Below are 21,612 nucleotides of genomic sequence, written 5' to 3'. Positions count from 1 at the left end.
TTCAGTGAGCTTCACTTCAATTCTTTGCAATAGTCTACAATGGATAATTAAAAGAATTTTGCTTGAATGCCTTAAAGAAAAGAGATAATCACTAAGAGGCAACATAGGTTCATTAAGAACAAGACTTGTCAGATTTGCCCTGCTTCCTTTTTCAGACTAATAGATTAGAGAGATACCGTGGAAGTTAGAACACCTGGAGTTAAAAAAAGACATTTGGCAAAATACTCTTGTAGATTGAGAAATGTTGATTGTTAGGTGGATTTGAAATTACTTGACTGACTTGACCCAAATGTACATCAACTGATCAGTGTCAACTTGGAGGCTGATTTTCTGATGGGGTACTAACTGTGGCCATGCTTGGTTCAACATTGTGACCACTGACTTAGATAAAAGCATAGATGACATGTTTATTAAATGTGTAGACAATTTGGAACTTGGGGAGATTGTTAATAATTTGTTGATAATGAGAACACAAAATAACCATGACAGGTTGAAAAAATGAACTGAAGCTAACAAAATGAAATTTAATAGGGAAAATATTGCATTTGGGTCTAAAAAAAATCAATTGCACAAGTCCAAAATGGGGGAGATATATCCAGTAAAAAGTTCATTTGAAAACAAGACAAGGTTGTTCATGAACCAAGCTCCATAATCGTTGTAAGTCTGATATGATGACCAAAAAAGCTAATACCCTTTTAGGTTATGTTAACAGGAAGAAGCCATCTTGGTAATCATTTCACTTTACTCTGATCTGGTCAGAATTAGAATATTGTGTCCTTTTCTGGATGTCCCATTTTAGGGAAAAAATGATAAACTGAAACACATGCAGAAAGAGGATGAACAGAATGGTAAGAGGGCTGGAAATCACACTGCTATATAAGGATTAGTTGAAGGAACTCCAGAACTGGCTAGCCTCAATGAGAGAAGAGACGAGGAGAAACAATGATGGTCTTCCCTGGCTTGAAGAGTTGTCATGCTAAAGAGGATTGGACATAATTTTGATTAGATCTGTGAGTGAAGAATTAATGGGTAGAAGCTGTAGAGAGGCCAAAATTGGCTCACGATAAGGGAAAGAAAAAACTGGACAGTCAGAGTGTCCGAAGATGGAATGGGGTAACAATTTCCTTATCACTAGAAGTCTTCAGAGCCAGATGATAGGCAGCTGAGGTCATTGTATATAAGCTTCTTGACTTAGGAAGAGGTTGGATTAGATCACCTCTGAATACACTTACTTTCCCGAAGTTCCAGGATTCATATTATATATAATTACAGCATTTCAGAATTAGAAGAGATCCTCAAGACCTCAAGTTCAAGTCTACCATTTTGTAGGTGAAGAACTGAGACCTAGAGAAATTAAAAGACTTTCAATGTTAGCATCAGAATGGAGACTAGGAAAAAATCTCCTGTCTCCCTAATCCGGTATCTTTTCCCCTTCTCCTTTCCCTATGATTTCCCTAATATTTATGCAGAAAAATCTTCATATAAATAGAACATTTTTGAACAATCTTCTTGTTGGGCTTTCTTTCTTTCTAAAGGCTAAAGCACTTTCACCAATTCTTCTATGTCATTTGCATTATATTGATTTTGAAGAAGGTATGTTTTCTTTCTTTTTTTAATTTTAATTAATTTAATTTTAGTTTTCAACATTGACTTCCACAAGCTTTTGAGTTTTCAATTTTCTCCCTCTCCGTCACCTCCCCCCTCCCCAAGATGACGTGCAATCTGATGCAGACTCTACGTATACATTCACATTAAACATACTTTCACATTAGTCATGTTGTAAAGAAGTATTAGAACCAATGGGAGGAACCACGAGAAAGAAGAAACAAAACAAAACAACAAAAGAATAAAGGAGAGCAAATAGTATGTTTTGATCTACATTCAGACTCCATAGTTCTTTCTCTGGATGTGGATAGCATTTTCCATCTTGAGTCTTTTGGAGTTGTCTTATATCTTTGCATTGCTGAGAAGAACCAGTCTATGAAAGTTAGTCATAGTACAGTATGGCTGTTACTGTGTACAATGTTCTTCTGGTTCTGTTCATTTCAAAGGTATCTTTTCTTAAAGAGGCACAAATACTAATCACATAATCCTAGAGTGTTAGAAAGGGTCTGAGAGATGATCTATTCCAACCCCTCATTTTATAAATGAGGAAAAAGAATTCTAGAGCCTTTGTCCTAGATCATATGGAGAGGGGGAATAGGGATAAATGGCAGAGCTGTGATTCAAACCCAGATCTTTCTACTCCCCCACACTAAAAGCAACACTTTTGCTCAAATAGGTCTGAAACTCAGGCCCTGAGTACAAGTCTGATGTTTTATAGACTGAGCTCCCTATTTTTTTGAGTTCTTCTTGGAAAAGACACAGAAAAAAAAGAGGCAAAATAAACTCATGCACATTCAGTCTTATGGGCGCCCATCCTGTGGTAAAAGTGTAGGAGAAGAGCAGCCCACTTTAGTCAGTTACTAGGCCAGCTTCATTGGAGATATTTTGTAAAACTCACTTTTTTCTTCCTCGTCACTAAACTGGAATACTGTGGCCCTGTCTTCAACGCTAGGAAAATGTATCAAATTATGACTTGTGAGATGCATAATGCAATTCAATTTAACAAGCATTTATAAAGCACCTGTTGTGTGCAAGGCACTGTACTATACGCTGAAGATACAAAGTCAAAATGAAAATTAGTCCTTGGCCTCACAGAATACCGCAGAGGGGGGGGTGAAATGGGGAAGGAAGGTGGAATATAACTTCAACACAAGTAAGTAAATACAATAAAATTTAAGGAAGGAGAGACTACTTAGCAACTAAGTTATAAGAAAAGGCTTCCCATAGGAGGGAGCATGGGAAATTGAGCCATGAAGGAAGCCACTTCTACAAAGCGGAGATGAGAAGGGAGTACATTTCAGATATGGAAGAGATTAGCTGCATAAAAGTGGGCAACTAAGTGGTACAGTGGATAAAACACTGGGCCTGGAGTCAGGAAGACTCATGTTCATGAGTTCAAATCCGGTTTCAGACACTGTGTGTGTGCTGTGTGACCGTGGGCTGGAGAAAGAAATGACAAACCACTCCAGTATCTTTGCCAAGAAACACTAAATGAGTTCATGAAGAGTTAGACATGACTGAAAATGACTGAACAATAACAACAAAGCTGCATATGAAGTCATGAAACTTGCAAAGAGCTATTCAGTTATATAAGCTAACCTGAGGCTTCAGAGCTGGAAAGGACCCTCATTTTAAAGATGAAGAAGATTGCTCAATATTGAGTCTGAAGAGTCAATGTGGCATAGGGGATGGAGTCCTGGAATTGGAACCAGGAAGACGTGGATTGAAATATTGTCTCAGGAATTTACAAGCTATCTGATACTAGACAGATCACAGACTATCTCAGACTCAATGTCTTCACCTGTAAAATAAGGATAATAATTCCTGTGTACTCCTTAGGTGATTTCTTGGAGAATCAAATAAGAATATATGTAAAGAACTATCTAAAAGTCAGTTATTTTGGGGTTTAGGGAGTGGTTATATCTAAAAGTCAGTTATTTTGGGGTTTAGGGAGTGGTTATATCCCAAAACGATTGAAGGATTATGATGTGAAAACAAAGGACCTTGATAAAACTTCCTTAATATATGCATACAGACACACACACACACATATACATATATATATATATATATACATACATACATATATATTTCACCCCAATGGGAATTGCGCATAACTCAAGGCATTGCGTATAGTAGATAGTAGATAATTGCTATATATTGACTTTGGAGGAAAAATCTAATCAGAACAAGTATTATTAAGGGGATAAGCAGGACCCAAGAAAATATTAGTTCTGAGTGTCTTGTCTTCTCCATTATGGTATATCAAGGGAAAGAGTTGTTCTTTTTATTCTGTCTTTGTGTAATTCCCGTGAAATAAATGGGAATTTGGCCATCATACAGCTAGGCATCATTTCTTTTCCTTTTATTAATTAGACCTTAATTTAGATTTGTGTTTTGTTGATTCTTCTGTTTCCTTTAAAATAAACAAAAAAACATACCTAACAGGAATCACTTTGAATCATCAAATTTTTCCTAATTGCTCCTTCTTTTTGGGTTGTATTGTGTTCAAACTTAATAACACCCTAAGAGATTACATGTTTTATATATAAAAATTAAATCAGGTTCCCAGGCAGTGAAGTTGCATATCATGTTCCACTTTAGATTTTCTCAGTGAAATTTTTCCTCTCAGTCCCTGAAAGGAGGAGTTTACAACAGAAACCGGGACAGACCACCCTGAGTAATTTAAGAACACTAAAAGTGAATAGTATGATTTCTATAAAGAAGATGAGAGAGATTTCCCAAACCCCCTTATGTTTTTGTTCTCCTTGGAGGGAATAGAATGCCAGTATTCCTACATTTTTAAAAGAAAGATTTAAGAAATACACTGTTAGCTTCAAGATTTTAGGCAAATAGAATTCTTTTGAAAACTAAGAGAATTACCCACCTACAACCTCAGCTGAGAGACAATTTATTAAGTATTCAAGAATCCCCTAGCTCAATAAGACAGCCTCATTTCCTCTGTGTTGTTCTGTGAAATGGTTTAAGGTTAGGACTTCAGTGGCAAAAAGAAAATAAAAAAGAAAAAGGATGGAATTGTCTTTTGGTCTCTGCCAACAAAGGTTGTGCAGGCCACTGTCGACTGAAAATAAGTCGTTTTCTTAAATGTTTGTAAGTTTTTTTCTTGTTGTTTGGAAACCCTGGAGCGATTTCCCCCCTTTGCAATCAATGGTGTTAGGGGTGATTTGCCTCCCAGCTAGCCCATAAGCCTCCTTAATATGGAATAGTGCTGTAATAAAGTAGTCATCTGAGTTCTGCGTCCTGGGATCAGGTAGCCATATGCTGGGGGAGGAGGAAGAAGGATTCCTTCTCTTGTGGCAAATTTACTAGACAAGGTAGGCAAGAGCTGCAGAGATGGCGTGGAAGCTGCCTTGTTGGAGGAAATGCCCACCTCAATGAGACCTCAGATCCGTCTGAGTATTTTCCAGTATATATGGCCAGATATTAGCAAATTCTGAAGTGGTGAAAGTTAGTCTCTGGTATTGGCCTATAACTTGCTGCTCTTGGCTCCCATCTTCTAGAGACCCTTTCCAAGACCCTGTTTTCTCCTGCTGTCCTAAAATCACCCCCTCTCACCTTTCCCCACATTTTGGGTGTGTTCCTTTAAAAAATAGTCATTTTCCAATATACTGAGATTACCAGCCCAACATCAAATTTTCTTTTTTTTTGACAGGAAAACAATTAAGAGAAAATGACCAACGAAACAACCATGCCTGACAGTGCATACCATATTCCCTACCTGTAGCTCTTCTCTTGTGATGCATTTGAGCATATATTCTCTAGAACTGAGATTATTCATTAAGGTTCAGCTATGTTTTAGTGTTGCTTTCTTTTGCATTACTATATAGGTTATGAATAACAATAGCTAGCATTTATATAGCTTTTTAAGGTTTGCAAAATGCTTCATGAATACTATCTAATTTTATCCTCACCACAACCCTGGAATATCTTATACCCATTTTATAGATGAAAAAACTGAGGCAAAAAGAAGTTAAATGACTTGCCCCGGGGTCACACTGCTAGTGTCTCCAGTGTGATTTGAACTTAGTTTTTCCTGATGTCAAATCCAGGCACTTTATCCTCTGCACCAAATCATTTTATTGATTCCCACCACAGCTATCTCAAAAATCAATTTTAAAAATTCAAAATATTGTGGTTTGGGATTGAGTTTCATAACTTTTAAATAAATTAGCTCCATTGTTTATACACAAATTCTATTCACAATGAGCAATACATTGACAGATAGGCAATAATGTGCAGTGGTGGACAGAGGTGTCAGGAAGGCCTGGCTTCTACTTACAGCTCCCCCACTTGTGAGCTGGGTGAATGTGGCCAGAAACCTAACCTTTCTGACCTATGATGTCTGATTCAAAATGGGAATGATAATCCCTGCCCGCCTTGTTTAGGGCCCTGCTGCAAGGATCAGCTGTGACAGTTTATGTGCCAGGGATTTGAAAACCAAAGCACCATATCAATGTAATGACGCCTTCTTTTCCTACTTGGCTCAGCACGGTAGAGCAATGACCACTGAGCTGAATTTCTCAAGGTCTGCATTTGCCTCTGTCAGATTCAATAGAGCTAATACAATATATTTTGTTTGTCATTTGCAAATGGCTTTCATTTGTGAGCCTGTAAGAAAGGCACATTGAACGGTTTGCAGGCCTTGTTAATTACAAAGATGGTTGTCTTTTAACAGGCCCAGCCTAGGACCTGAGGCAAGCCACTAACCCCCCACATTTCAGTTATAGAACAGGAATAATAGTACCTACAAAGGAAGCTAGTGAAATTAAGAAGCTAAGGTTTATAAAGCGCTGAAACTCCTTGGATAAGAGGCACTATATAAATGCAAATCAGTATTGTAATTAAGTAATGCTTGAATTGTATTGCTGTGTGAGCATTGCTAAGATATTAAGGTATGGGGTACTGTTAGCTAGGTGGCACAGTGGATGGAGAACTGGGCCTGGACTCACCTTCCAGAGCTCAAGTCTGACTTCAGACACTTTCTAGCTGCAGGATCCTGGGCAAGTCACTTAACCCTTTTTGCCTCAGTTTCCTCATCTATAAAAATGAGCTGAAGAAGGAAATGGTGAACCACTACAGTATCTCTGCCAAGAAAACCCCTAATGGGGTCACAAAGAGTCAGACTGAAGTTAGTGAACAATATTGTTAAAATAAGCAACAGAAGAAAAATCGACTGGCCCAAACAGCACTTCCTTAAAAGCAATAAGAAGTATCATTTTTCACCCATAAATTTGTTTAACCTATATTAAGACTCTGATTTTCATAGAATTTTAAGAGTTGGAAGGGACAGCACCCCTCACATATACTCCCTCTCTGCTGTCATAGACCCCACCCTTGTGCAGGCCATCATCACCTCTTGCCTGGACTACTGCCACAGGGTGGGGAACCTGTGGCCTCGAGGCCACACGTGACCCTCTAGGTTCTCAAGTGTGGGCCTTCGACTGAATCTAAATTTTACTGAACAAATCCCCTTAATAAAAGGATTTGTTCTACAAAACTTGGACTCAGTCAAAGGGCCGCACTTGAGGACCTAGAGGGCCATGGGTGGCCTCGAGGCCACAAGTTCTGCACCCCTGGATAGCCTTCTCATTGGTCTCCTTGCCTCCAATCTCCTACTCCAATCCATTCTCCACATAGCCACCAATGTGATTTTGCTGAAGCACAGTTCTGACCTTGTCACCCCCTTCTCAAAAAACTCCAGGAGCTCTGTAGCTGCCCAGTATATATCTACATGGAGAGAGAGACAGAGAGACAGAGAGAGAGAGAGGGAGGCAGAGAGACAGAGACAGAGAGAGAGATTGAGATTTTGTGAAGATAGAAACAGATTTGACAGGAAACCCACTAGAACAGTACCTGACACGTAGAAAGTGCTTAATAAATACTTTATATGTCTAAATGCTTTATCTCATAAAGTAGCACATCCAATTTTCAGACAAATTTCACTTTTTGGAATCTTCTGTCTTTGAGCCCAAATCTGCCCCCCCCCATCTTCTCAATATTGCTCTTCTTGAAACATGCAGAATTAATCACTTTCCTTTTTTACATAGCAACTCTTCAAATATTTTAAGATGAATGTCGTGTTTCCATGAGGTTTTTCTTCAGATAACATATTACTAATTCCTTTTAATTCCCCTTGGTGCCTGGCCCAGGGGCAAAACTGTCCAGGAGATACTTGTCTATACCAAGCTGATCTTGGCTATTAATGAGTCATAGATTACATGGTGTTCATTTTTTTTTTTTTGCTTCAAAGTTTTTTTTCCCCCAAAGTAATGCATTTTAACTCTGTCATTCTATTTTCTCTGTCATTCTCCTAATTAAACACTCCAGTGGCTCTCATGCCTCCAGGATCAAATATAAAATTCTATTTGGCTTTTAAAGCCCTTCATAACCTGTTCCCTACCTAGATTTCCAATCTTCTTGCACCTTATTCTGCCCTGTATGCAGGCCGTATTCCCACATTAGATTGTGAGCTCCTTGAAGGAAGGAACTATTTTTGACTTTCTTTGTATCCCCAGCACTAAGCACTACAAGATAGTACTTAATAAATGCCTGTAGACTTGGCTTCATCTATCATTCTTGCCTGTACTCTTTGCAATCTAACTTCTGACCCTACTACTCCATTGAAAGCTTCCTAAAAGGTCCCCAATGACCTCCTCCTAATTTCAAAATTAAGTGCCTTGTTGGTCATAAAACTTGGCCTAATGACCAGATCTTATTAAGGAGAAGCTTAATAGTCACCATACCCTATTGGGCTGGACCTGAGATGGTTGGCTCGTGAGCCTGCGGATAAAAAGCCTGGAAGCTCGGGGTAGGAAGAATTTCCTAGCAAAGACCACAAGATTAACTGAGGAAAGAATACAGTGGAGAACAGAGAAGCCCTGGAGAGAATGGGAGGTGGATACTAGCAAAGGGGTGATACCCAGAGAAGCACTAGAGATGGGATTCAGTACCCAGGTACAGATGCAACCGATGTTCAATGAAGAGCAGACCCAGAAAGAACAGCATGATGACATTACCAGAAGATACAGATAGCTGTACAGAAGAGATGTCAGATTTTCCAAGATGAGCTGTATGCAGCCCACAGTGCAGCCAGAACTAGATTAAAATATAATTGGGGAACGTTAAGCAAAAGAAATAAAAATATAATAAAAATAGATAATGTTAATCTGTGGTTTTCTAAGTCAACATGTGACCCAAAGGGATCTTACGTATGGTTTAGTGGCCCTCCATTTCTATTTGAGTTTAACATCACTGCTCCACAGTATCAGAGGTGTGAAATGTCCCTTCTCATATATATCCTCACCAAACATGTTCTCTAAATGTATGACTTTCCCTGTGAAGATTCCCTGTATGTGTCCACTCTTTCCAAAGATGGTGTGTGTCTATGAGTGCATGCTCCAGGTTATTTTTTGTGTGCGTGTTTTTGGTGAGGCAATCAGGGTTAAATGACTTGCCCAGGGTCACACAGCTAGTAAGTGTCAAAGTGTCAAGTGTCTGAGGCTGGATTTGAACTCAGGTCCTCCTGACTCCAAGGCCAGAGATCTTACTGTGCCACCTAGCTGCCCCTATGCTCCAGGTTATTGGGGAGAATGTTTCATTTCTCCTTTTCTTAATATACTATCACAATAAATGAATTTAGTTTTTTAGAAAGAAGTTATTTTGATGTGTTTTGTTTTTGTATCACAAACAGATTCATATTACTGTAGTACCCCTCTCTTAAAAAATGGCAGATACCTATTTTCTCTTCCTCTTCCCTCTTCTAATTGGTCTCCTTGCCTCCAATCTCCTTCTACTCCAATCCATTGACTTGCCTGGGGTCATACAACTAGTAAGTGTCTGAGGTCAGATTTAAATTCATGAAGATGAGTCTTTCTGATATGTATGTATATATGTATGTACAAATATGCATATGTATATGCACAAGTGTACATACATGTATGTACAAATATATGTATGTGTATATATGTGTGTATACACATATATACATATGTGTATACACACACACATATATACATATATATATATATGTTTCTTCTGCAACCCAAATCTGTTGCTTTGAACTGATCAGGTCTTCCGCCTGAGGCCTGAAAGGTAATACTGGCACGAGACTTGTGAACAATGGTTTTGAGTGGATGTCAGTACGTAGAGTTGAACCTTGGGTAGCTTTTATGGAGCTCCCGCCCATGAGAAGATGATGCTACGGGTGTAACATTTTTTGTCGGAGGTATTGGTGCATATGTCATATGCCCCTACTAGAGTGCAAATTGCATAAGGCAGGACCTGTGTTTTGACTAACCTTTGTATCTTCCCCATCACGTATCCCTAGGCTTTGTTCACAGGTACTGGGGTTGTGTGTGTAACAGAAGGAAGTTCACTTAGCCTAAAAATCAAAGTCTTTGTTTAGGGATTGGAGAGGTATCAGGAGGTACTATACTCAAATCTAACTTTCTTCACTTAATGTGTTTTCTTCTCTGCTCCACCCTACCCGTAGTGAATTGGACCATTCTTTCCATTCATCTTCTTGGAGAAGAAAAAGAAGGATACAAATAAGAGAGTAGACAAGAAGGAGAGAATTCAGGGGGAAGAAAAGAAACTTTGAGTGGAGTTCTATAACAGATTTTAATCTTAGGAGTTGAATGAAATTTAACTCCCTAAAACAGCGTGGGATTGCCGTTTCTTCTTTCTTCCATCCACCTCACTTCATTGACAACCTTTTGGAAAGCAGTGGCAGAGATGACTACCCTGTCTGTACTGCTTTCCTGATCTTCCAGAGCAGGGGAAAAGGGGATTGCCGGGAGTGCTGATGGTAGCAGCTGCAGCCATCACCCCATCAGCCGCCTCTGTGTGAGATTCTGCACTTTGTAATCAGCTTTGCCCTTGAACTTCGTTGCTCTGGGAAGCTGAAAATTGTGGCTGTTTCCAGAGGAGTATTTAGCAACCTTTCTCAAACTGTGATCCACCGTGCACCCCAGGGCAAGAGTCGTTTTCCTCCCAACCCTACCAGAGTCAGACATCTGTTCATCTGCACTCTGCCTCCCCCTCCCCACTCCCCACATATATCTTATACATACAAACATGCCAATCACCTTCTTTACTCTTCCTGCCAAGGTTATTATTCTCTCCTCCTCTCTCTACTCCCTTAGGTTTAAAAAAAAATAGGAAGAGGAATGACTCAGTTTAAATACCCTGGCTGTTGTAGCCTAGCATGATCAAAGCAAAGTGCCAACATGCATTAGCTAGAAATGGAAAGCTGTGCTTTAATGTAGCCACATATGCTGTACCTAAGAGAAGGGGGAAAATTCATTCAGTGAGTGTGCTGATGGGAGATGGGGAACGGGGAATGGGACAAGAGAAGACGCTATCTATTGACAGAGTGGCTACTTCCTGGTGCCCTTCCTCAGCCCCCTTGAAGGCAGCTGCTTTCACACAACACCCTTTCCTATTGTTTCTATGCCTCAGTAATTGCTTCTTGTGGTTTGGGGTGGGGGAGGTAATTAATGAGAAGGGCCACATGGTGTCGAAAGAAGGTTCTTCCACAGCTTTCTGAGAGATAAGTTTGGCATTTTAAGAAGCCTCATTGACTTTTCCAGGCCACCAGAGGGAATATTTACTGCAGAAAAGCAGAAATATATTAAACAGTCCCCCAGTGGTTTGAAAGACTAGAATTGGCCCTACTTTTAGGCTTGGTAGGCAGTTCATTATTCTGTGTGATATGAGTGAATGGCCTCCCATCAGTCTGTCAGCAGGCATTATTAAGTGCTTACTATGTGCCAGAGACTGTGCTCAAAGCTGGGGATACAATGAAATGCCAAAGGAAGTCTTTGCCTTTAAAGAGCTCAAACTCTAGTGGGAGAGACAATATGTAAGTAATGAGGTACATAGAAGTTATATACAGAGTAGATCAAAGGTAATTTAAGAGGGGAAGCCATTAGCAGCCTGGAGGGTTGGGAACAGCTAAGAACAGCTAGGTAGCCCAGTGGATAGAGTACCAAGGCTGGAGCCAGGAAGACTCATCTTCATTAGTTCATATCCAGCCTCAGACACTTTCTAGCTGTGTAGGACTAAGGTCGCAGGTGTATGTAACTAGGAAGATGGTGGTGCCCTCCACAGTAATAAGGACTTTTGGAAGGGAGGAAAGACAATCAATTCTGTTTTGAATATGTTGAGATTGAGAAGCCTATGGGGCATCCCATTCAAGATGTCTAAGAGGTAGTTGAATATGAACTGAAGCTCAGGACAGAGACTGAGGCACTAGAACTGGATGTATAGATATAGAATCATCTGTCTAAATATGACGAATGAATGAAGGGGACTTGGGACAGAGCATTAGGGGAACTTTCTATCTTATATCTTTCTGTCCTATATCTATACTAGTTTATATGATAGTGCCTGAAGTTCCTTCATAGATTTATTCTTTTGGGCTAAGACATCAAGTCACACGTTTAAAATGCAGAGTCACTACTTTCATTTCTCCAGAAGAACTGTTAAGAGCAAGCCTCTCTTTAAAACTTGACGCCTGCATCTGTCCATTAAAACTGTTAAAGGTTAGTGCTGCCTTTTTAACTAAAGATCCTTCATGGTATTGGACAATGTATAATGCTTGATGGCCAGAAATAATCCCACTAGAAGACATTTTCTCAAGTGAGAGATGAAGAGAGATATTTACTATTAGCGAATACACATAGACTTTGGGGACATATCTAGTTAGTTTAGTTATACACATGTAAGAAACAAATCCATCACAAATGGCATCTTTCATTTGAGAATATAATAATTAATAGTAATCATAAAGGCATAGACACACATTCCTGTAAATAGGATACAGTTATATTACCTGTCCTAGACCCAAGCAGTCTGTCTTACAGTCATAGTCTAGAACTACAAGGGATTTCAGAGGTCATCTAGTGCAATTCTATTGCTTTTACAAATGAGGAAACTGAGGCTCAGGAGGGCTCAGTGATTTGCCCCAGTCGCACATACAGTAAGTGACAAAGGCAGGATTTGGACAGTAGTCCTCTCACTCCATAGACACTACTCTTTCCACTATGCCAGGTCATGCAGTGAATGTTAGCTCCTACCCCATTAGAAAGATGAGAAAGTTGTGTCTTGGTTCTTCTCTGCTCAAAAGAGTACTTGCCGTCACTTTCTGCTGCCCGCTAGGAAGAAAGAAGGAAAAAATGAAGAGAATCAGACCTTAAAAGCCTGGTTTGTATTTAAGCTCCATTCATTTATTTGGTCTGGATTCTGGATCTAGAGACTCTATCCTTCCTCCTCAGCACCTCCTTGGAGTTTGGGGGCAACATTACATCTTTATCATTCTCAGCTCTATACCAGAGCCAAAGGTTAATGAAGGATTTTCCCCCTTTCCTACTTCCCTACATTCTTTTTATTAAATCAGATAGTTTTGAAACAAAGTGATTTTTCCTTGATAATAGCAAAAATCTACTGGTTTAATCCTTCCACATGCCTCCTCAGGGCCCCATTTTGTTTGGATTGGAACAGAGTAGGGAAGGAGTGAGCTATTTTCCCTCTCCCCTCCCCCATTCAAACAGCTAGAAGGTCACTTGGTGTCAGATGGTGATTATGATATTGCCAAGGATGGCTAATCAATCAGGACCCTAACATTAGGCTCTTAGTAATCATTAACACCCTATCTTGAAATAATTTATACTATTAGCAGGAAGGCATTTAGACCCTGAGGGAATGAGACTTAGGATGATTGAATTTTGATGAGGAGAGAGAAGAGGGCAAGATTTGGAGCCTGAGTGATAATATATGGAGAGTAGGCCTGACCAGGTGGTGGTGGAGGGAACCTGGATACTTAAAATTAGAGTGAAATAGTAGATAGGGCACTGAATTTAGCAGCAGAAAGATTTGGGTTCAGATCCTACTTCTGATAATTACCTAGATAAAAGAACAGCAAGAAGCACATTAGGTGAGTCACTTAATCTCTCTTGGGCCTCAGTTACATCATTTTAAAAATGAAGCAGTTAATTTTTATGCTGGTGAAAATTAATGTCATATTCCTTAAACAAACAAACAAAAAGAGGTGATTAGAGTTGATGGACTTAAGGTCACTTCCTGCTTGAAAATCTATCAGTACCATTGGGAAAGGGGTAGGGGTGTGTGTGTGTGTGTGTGTGTGTGTGTGTGTGTGTGTGTGACAGAGACAGAGAGGAGAGAGTGAGAGAAAGATGAAATCAGGGAGAAAGACCTACCCAAAAAGAAGATGTGAGAACAGAAAAGACAAGCTTCCTAGGTTTCCCCAACATTAGCCTATTTAAAGATATAATACTCTTACCAACAAAGATACCAAGTGTACTTGAATCATTCAGCAGTGATTAAGTCTTTATTATATGCCAAGTGAAAAAAATAGGGAAAAAAAAGAAAACAATTTCTCCCCTGGAGAAGCTCACATTCTAAAAGAGGAGACAGTATGGATATGGATAGCCACATACAAAATACTCAGACTAGATTCAAGGTAACCTTAGAGAAAAAGGCATGAGCAACTGGGAGGAGGCATTATGATTGCATCACTTGAGTATCCATACTCTTGAGATGTGATACCTATCGAGGAAATATTATCTGTGTAATCTGTTTAGTGCTTTAACAAATAGCTAAGGTATTACACAATGTTACTAAGAATTGGTGTCTTAAAGTCAAAAGTTGTAATTTAGATTTTTTTTGTTGTTGTTGTTTAAGAATTCCATTCTGGTTTCAGTCTGCTGGTTATCCTGCCATCCATCATTTAGCAGAGCTGTGTTTTTAATAGTTTCTCATTTATCCAACAGGGTGGACTAAGTGCCCAAGCTTTTGTTCGAGTGGAGCTAAAGGATGTAAATGATAATCAACCTGTTTTTAACCCGGCCTCCTACGTGACAAGCATCAGTGGTCACACACAGCCAGGCACGGAGATTCTCAACGTTGTCGCTACTGACAGGGATGATGGAATATATGGAGTAGTGGCCTATGAGCTCATTCCAGGAGACTTCTCCTCTCTCTTCACAGTTGACTCTGCCACAGGTATGTGAGAAGTTTAGGTAGGGCTAGAATCAATCTTAGGACGGTTTTCTTCTGAAAGCAATGGCTTCTGTGTGTAAGAGTGAGAGTACACAAACCAGAAAATTAGATTGGATTGTTCGGAAAAGAAGGAGCTATTCCTTACAACAAATGATACCTTGATATAAAAATTGGGTGACGTGTAATTAATACTCATGAAAGAGGAGAAAAAAAGCTGTTTTGCCAGTAGATAACCTCTAAATGAAGTATGCCACTATTATTTTTTGTCCAATCTGTATTATATTAAAATACCCTTTCTGGGAAGGTTGTCTTGCTAATTAAAATGTCGCTTATTAACATTTCATACTTTGAAGCATCAATTTCAGGTATTAATAAATGATATTAATGAAAAGAACAATGGGCCAGCCTCAGAAGAACTGGATCCTATGAAACTTAGTCTCTCTGAGTCTCATTTTCCTCATCTGTAAAATGAAAACAATGAATTAGATGATCTCTAAGGTTTTTTCTAGATTAAAAAAAAATCTGTTATTCTAAAGGACACCAGGTACAGGGTAACTTTGTCCCACAGGCATTTACTTTTCTAAAGAAGCATTGGTTTCTATAAAGCGTCACCTTCCTCTGTTTATTGCTAGTAGAAAGATTTTTAATACCTTAGAAAATCGGGAAATATTGAAACTCCAAGTATCTATTTTAGCAACCACTTACATGATTAGGTATTAAGTGAGCCAAAGAAAGACCTCTAGAATTGAGAACAGAATCGCTGTGGGAGATTCACAAAAGGACATGGAATATAGAAGCAGGATGTGGAAATTGGGAGTGTGGTATAAACAGTCAGAGGGGGTTGCTCGACTTTGCTTAAATGTTCTGTTACAAGGAAGGGCTTAGAGGACAGTAGGGGGGTGGAGTAGAAAAGAACTCAAGGGGAAATGATTATGGAGTGAAAACAAAAGACAACAATAAATTAAAATAAAAGAAAAGAAGTAAAGGGCATGACCATGAATTGTATTGATGAGAAGATGTGAATCAATTGCATTCTGCACTGGGTTGGGGGAATGAAAAGAAGGGAATAAGCGTTTTTATAGCATCTACTAGGAGCCAGTAAGCACTTTACAAATATCATCTCATTTGAATCTCACAACAAACCAGTGAAGTAGGTGTTGTTATTGTCCTCATCTTATTTTTTTCTTTTTTTAAAAAATTTTTTATTAATTTATTTTGATTTATCAATAATCACTTCCATATACTTTTGAGTTTAAAATTTTTCTCCCCCTTCCTCCCCACCACCCTCCCCAGAGGAAGCACAATCTGATATAGGCTATACATTTACATTCATATTAAATATATTTTCACATTAGTGATGTTGTAAGTAGAAATTAGAACCAATAGGAGGAACCATCCGAAAGAGGAAACAAAACTCAACAGAAGAGAAAAAAAATAACAACTCGGCTTCCATAGTTCATTGTTTGGGTGTGGATAGTATTTTCCATCACAAGGCCTCTGGAGATGTCTTAGATCCTTGTATTGCCAGGAAGGGTTAAGTTTATCAATATTAGTCATCACACAACGTGGCTGTTATTGTGTACAATGTTCTCTTGGTTCTGCTCACTTCACTCAGCATCAGTCCATACAAGTCTTTCCAGGTTTTTCTGAAGTCAGCCTGTTCATCATTTCTTATAGCACAATAGTATTGCATCACATTCATATACCACAACTTGCTCAGCCATTCCCCAATTGATGAGCATCCTCTCAATTTCCAGTTCTTTGCCAGAATGAAAAGAGCTGCTATGAATATTTTTGTACATGTAGGTCCTTTTCCCATTTGTGTGATCTCTTTGGGATATAGCCCTAGAAGTGCTATTGCTGGGTCAAAGGGTATGCACATTTTTATAGGCCTTTGGGCATAGTTCCAAATTGCTCTCCAAAATGGTTGGATCATTTCACAACTCCACCAACAATGCATTAGTGTTCCAATTTTACCACATTCTCTCCAACATTTATCATTTTCCTGTTTTGTCATGTTGTCTATTCTGATGGGTGTGATGTGGTACCTCAGAGTTGTTTTGATTTGCATTTCTCTAATCAATAGTGATTTAGAACATTTTTTCATATGACTATAGATGGCTTTAATTTCTTCATCTGAGAACTGTCTGTTCATATCCTTTGACCACTTATCAATTGGGGAATGGCTTGTATTCTTATAAATTTGACTTAATTCTCTATATATTTTAGAAATGAGGCCCTTATCAGAGAGACTGGTTGTAAAAATTCTTTCCCAATTTTCTACCTTCCTTCTAATCTTAGTTGCATTGGCTTTGTTTGTGCAAAACCTTTTCAATTTAGTGTAATCAAAATTATCTATTTTGCTTTTCATAATGTTCTCTATCTCCTGTTTGGTCATGAATTCTTCTGTTCTCCATAGATCTGACAGGTAAACTATTCCTTGCTCTCTCAGTTTACTTATAGTATCAGCCTTTATATTTAAATTATGTGCCCTTTTTGACTTTATTTTGGTATATGGTGTGAGATTTTGGTCTATGCCTAGTTTCTGTCATCCTCTTTTCCAGTTTTCCCAGCAGTTTTTTTCAAAGAGTGGGTTCTTATCCCAGAAGCTGGGGTTTTTGGGTTTATCAAATAATAGATTATTATAGTCATTGACTACTGTGTCTTGCATACTTAACCTATTCCACTGATCCACCACTCTATTTCTTAGCCAGTACCAAGCAGTTTTGATGATTGCTGCTTTATAATACAATTTAAGATCTGGAATGGCTAGGCCACCTTCCCCTGCATTTCTTTTCATTAGTTCTCTTGATATTCTGGACCTTTTGTTCTTCCAAATGAATCTTGTTATTATTTTTTCTAACTCTATAAAATAGTTTTTGGGTAGTTTGATTGGCATGGCACTGAATAAGTAAATTAGCTTAGGTAGAATTGTCATTTTTATTATATAAGCTTGGCCTACCCATGAGCAACTGATGTTTTTCCAGTTATTTAGATCTGATTTTATTTTCGTGAAAAGTGTTTTGTAATTGTGTTCATAGAGTTCCTGGGTTTGTTTCAGGAGGTAGACTCCTAAATATTTTATAATGTCTGCAGTAAGTTTAAATGGAATTTCTCTCTCTATCTTTTGCTGTTGGGCTTTGTTGGTAATATATAGAAATGCTGATGATTTACGTGGGTTTATTTTGTAGCCTGCAACTTTGCTAAAGTTGTTTATTATTTCAAGTAGTTTTTTACTTGATTCTCTGGGATTTTATAAGTATAACATCATGTCATCTGCAAAGGGTGATAGCTTTGTTTCTTCTTTGCCTATTCTAATGCCTTCGATGTCTTTTTCTTCTCTTATTTCTAAAGCTAAAAAGTTTCCAGTACGAAGTTGAATAACAGTGGTGATAATGGACATCCTTGTTTCACCCCTGATCTTATTGGAAATGCTTCTAGCTTGTCCCCATTACATATTATGTTTGCTGAAGGTTTTAGATGGATGCTATTTATTATTTTAAGGAAGACTCCATTTATACCTATGCTCTCTAGTGTTTTTAATAGGAATGGGTGTTGTATTTTGTCAAAAGCTTTTTCTGCATCTATTGAGATGATCATGTGGTTTCTGTTAGTTTTGGTGTTGATATGATGGATTATGCTGATAGTTTTCCTTATATTGAACCAGCCCTGCATTCCTGGTATAAATCCTAGCTGGTCATAGTGTATTATTCATGTGATAAGTTGCTGTAATCTATTTGCTAATATTTTGTTTAAAATTTTTGCATCTATATTCATTAGAGAAATTGGTCTATACTTTTCTTTCTCTGTTTTAACTCTTCCTGGTTTAGGTATCAGCACCATATTGTATCATAAAAAGAATTTGGTAAGATTCCTTCTTTACCTATTTTACCAAATAGTTTACATAGTATTGGAATTAATTGTTCTTTAAATGTTTGATAGAATTCACATGTAAATCCATCTGGCCCTGGAGATTTTTTCCTAGGGAGTTCATCAATGACTTCTTCAATTTCTTTTTCTGAGATGGGGTTATTTAAGTATTTTACTTCCTCTTCTGTTAATCGGGGCAATTTATATTTTTGTAAATATATATCCATTTCATTAAGATTGTCAAATTTGTTGGCATGTAGTTGGGCAAAATAATTCCTAATTGTTATAATTTCCTCTTCCTCGGTGGTAGTTTCACCTTTTTCATTCTTGATACTAGTAATTTGGTTTTCTTCTTTCTTTTTTTTTTTAATTAGATGAACCAAAGGTTTATCTATTTTATTGGTTTTTTCATAAAACCAGCTCTTAGTTTTATTTATTAGTTCAATAGTTTTCTTAATTTCAATTTTATTAATTTTTCCTTTGGTTTTCAATATTTCTAATTTGGTGTTTAATTGAGGATTTTTAGTTTGTTCTTTTTCTAGTTTTTTTTAGTTGTATGCCTAGTTCATTGATCTCCTCTTTTTCTATTTTATTTATGTAAGCATTTAGAGATATAAAACTTCCCCTAAGAACTACTTTTGCTGCATCCCATAAGTTATGGTATGTTGTCTCATTATTGTCATTCTCTTGAATGAAATTATTGATTGTTTCTATGATTTGTTCTTTGACTCAATCATTTTTTAGGATTAGATTATTTAGTTTCCAATTATTTTTTAGTCTATCTTTCCATGGACCTTTGTTACATATAATTTTTATTGCTTCATGATCTGAAAAGGATGCATTTAATATTTCTGCCTTTCTGCATTGGATTGTGAGGTTTTTATGCCCTAGTACATGGTCAGTTTTTGTGTATGTGCCACGTACCGCCAAGAAAAAAGTATATTCCTTTCTATCCCCATTCAGTTTTCTCCACAGGTCTATCATACCTAACTTTTCTAATGTTCTATTCACCTCCTTAACTTCTTTCTTGTTTATTTTGTGGTTAGATTTATCTAGTTTAGAGAGGGAGAGGTTGAGGTCCCCCACTAATATAGTTTTGCTATCTATTTCTTCCTGTAACTCCCCGAACTTCTCCTCTAAGAATGTGGATGCTATACCGTTTGGTGCATATATGTTTAGTAATGATATTATTTCATTGTCTATGGTGCCTTTTAGCAGTATGTAGTTTCCTTCCTTATCTCTTTTGATAAGATCTATTTTTGCTTTTGCTTTGTCTGAGATCAGGATTGCTACCCCTGCTTTTTTTACTTCAGCTGAAGCATAATATATTTTGCTCCAGTCTTTTACCTTTACCCTGTATGTGTCACTCTTTTTCAAATGTGTTTCCTGTAAACAACATATTATAGGATTATGGTTTTTAATCCAATCTGCTATACGCTTCCGTTTTATGGGAGAGTTCATCCCATTTACATTTACAGTTATGATTACTATCTGTGTCTTTTTCTCCATCCTTTTTTTCCCCGTGTTTATGCTTTTCTTTCTCCTTTCTCCTTTCCCTGCCTCACTAGTGTTTTGCTTTTGACCAGCGTCTCCTTGGGTCCCACCTCCCTTCTATTATCCCTTTCCCTTTTCTTACCCTTTACCCTTATTGCTTCTTCCCTCCCTCCTATCCCCCATCCCTTTTCTTTCCCCTTTCTCCTCCTACTACCTATAGTACAAGTTAGATTTCTATACCTAACTGATTATGCTATTCCCTTCTTGAGCCAAATCTGATGAGAGTAAGGTTCAAACAATGCTCATCCCCCTCCCTTCTTTACCTCTGCTCTAATAGTTTTTTGTGTCTTTTCCTGTAATGTAATTTACCCTTGTCTGCTTCCTCCTTTCTCGGTACATTTTCTTAGCTCAGACTTATCCACTTACTTGGAGCCATTTAACCCACTTGATTAAATTTTTTTTTCTCATTACATCAAAGTCAACTTACATCCACTCCCTTTATGTATACTCCTTTAACATGGTATAACAACAATACAGTTCTCAAGAGTTGCAAGTGTCATCTTCCCTTGTAGAGATGTAAACATTTTGCCTTTATTAACAACATATTGTATCTTTCTGTCCCATTTACCTTTTTATCTCTCTCTTGAATCTTGTACTTAAAGATCAAATTTTTTGTTGAGCTCTGTTCTTTTTATCAGGAATGTTTAGAAGTCCCCTATTTCATTGAATATCCATCTCCTTCCCTGAAAAATCATGCTCATTTTCACTGGGTAGTTAATCCTTGGCTGCATTCCAAGCTCCTTTGCCTTACGGAATATCATGTTCCATGCCTTATGGTCTTTTAATGTAGAGGCTACAAGGTCCTGTGTAATCCTGACTGTGGTTCCATGATATTTAAATTGTTTCTTTCTGGCTGCTTGCAGTAATTTCTCTTTTATCTGGTAATTTTGGAAGTTAGCTATTTTATTCGTTGGCGTTTTCAATTTGGGATCTCTTTCAGGCAGGGAGCGATGGATTCTTTGTATAGTTATTTTACCTTCAGGTTCTAGGACTTCAGGGCAGTTTTCCTTTATGATTTCCTGAAGGATATTGTCCAGGCTCTTTTTTTCATCATGACTTTCAGGTGGGCCTATAATTTTTAAATTGTCTCTCCATGAGGTATTTTACGTTTTCATCTATTTTTTCATTTTTTTGTTTCTGTTTGACTGATTCTTGCTCTCTCATAGAGTCATTAGTTTCCATTTGTTCAATTCTAATTTGTAACATATTGTTTTTTTTTCTGTTAGATATTGTACTTTCTTCTCCAATTGGTCAATTGTATTTTTAAGGGATTTATTTTCTTCATTGTACTTTTTTTCCAATTGGCCAACTGTGTGTTTTAGGGACTTGTCTTCAGTGTACTTTTTTTTTCCAATTGGCCAATTGTACTTTTAAAGGACTCCTCTAGCTCTCTCATTTGACTTTTAAAATCCTTCTTGAGTTCTTCTAAGAAGGCTTTTTGGGCTTCAGACCAGTTCATATTCCTTTTTGATATTGCAGATGTGGGTTTGATAACAGTGTTGTCCTCTTCAGAATTTCTGTCTTGATCTTCACTCTTCTCAT

General features: G+C 37.8%; 1 protein-coding gene across 1 annotated transcript in view; it reads left to right on the top strand.

Annotated features, from left to right (window-relative positions):
• DCHS2 (dachsous cadherin-related 2) overlaps positions 1–21,612 on the top strand; it is a 325,666-nt gene that overhangs the window by 169,817 nt on the left and 134,237 nt on the right. The window contains exon 3 of the mRNA XM_027866793.1: positions 14,418–14,649. Within this exon, the coding sequence (XP_027722594.1) occupies positions 14,418–14,649 (232 nt within the window). The remainder of the gene's footprint in view (positions 1–14,417; positions 14,650–21,612) is intronic.

Source organism: Vombatus ursinus, unplaced genomic scaffold, assembly GCF_900497805.2.
Source record: "Vombatus ursinus unplaced genomic scaffold, bare-nosed wombat genome assembly UNPS02014784.1, whole genome shotgun sequence".
Taxonomy (NCBI): Eukaryota; Metazoa; Chordata; class Mammalia; order Diprotodontia; family Vombatidae; genus Vombatus; species Vombatus ursinus.
The sequence above is the reverse complement of the archived record's forward strand: the minus strand, read 5'-3'. Positions and strand labels throughout refer to the sequence as shown.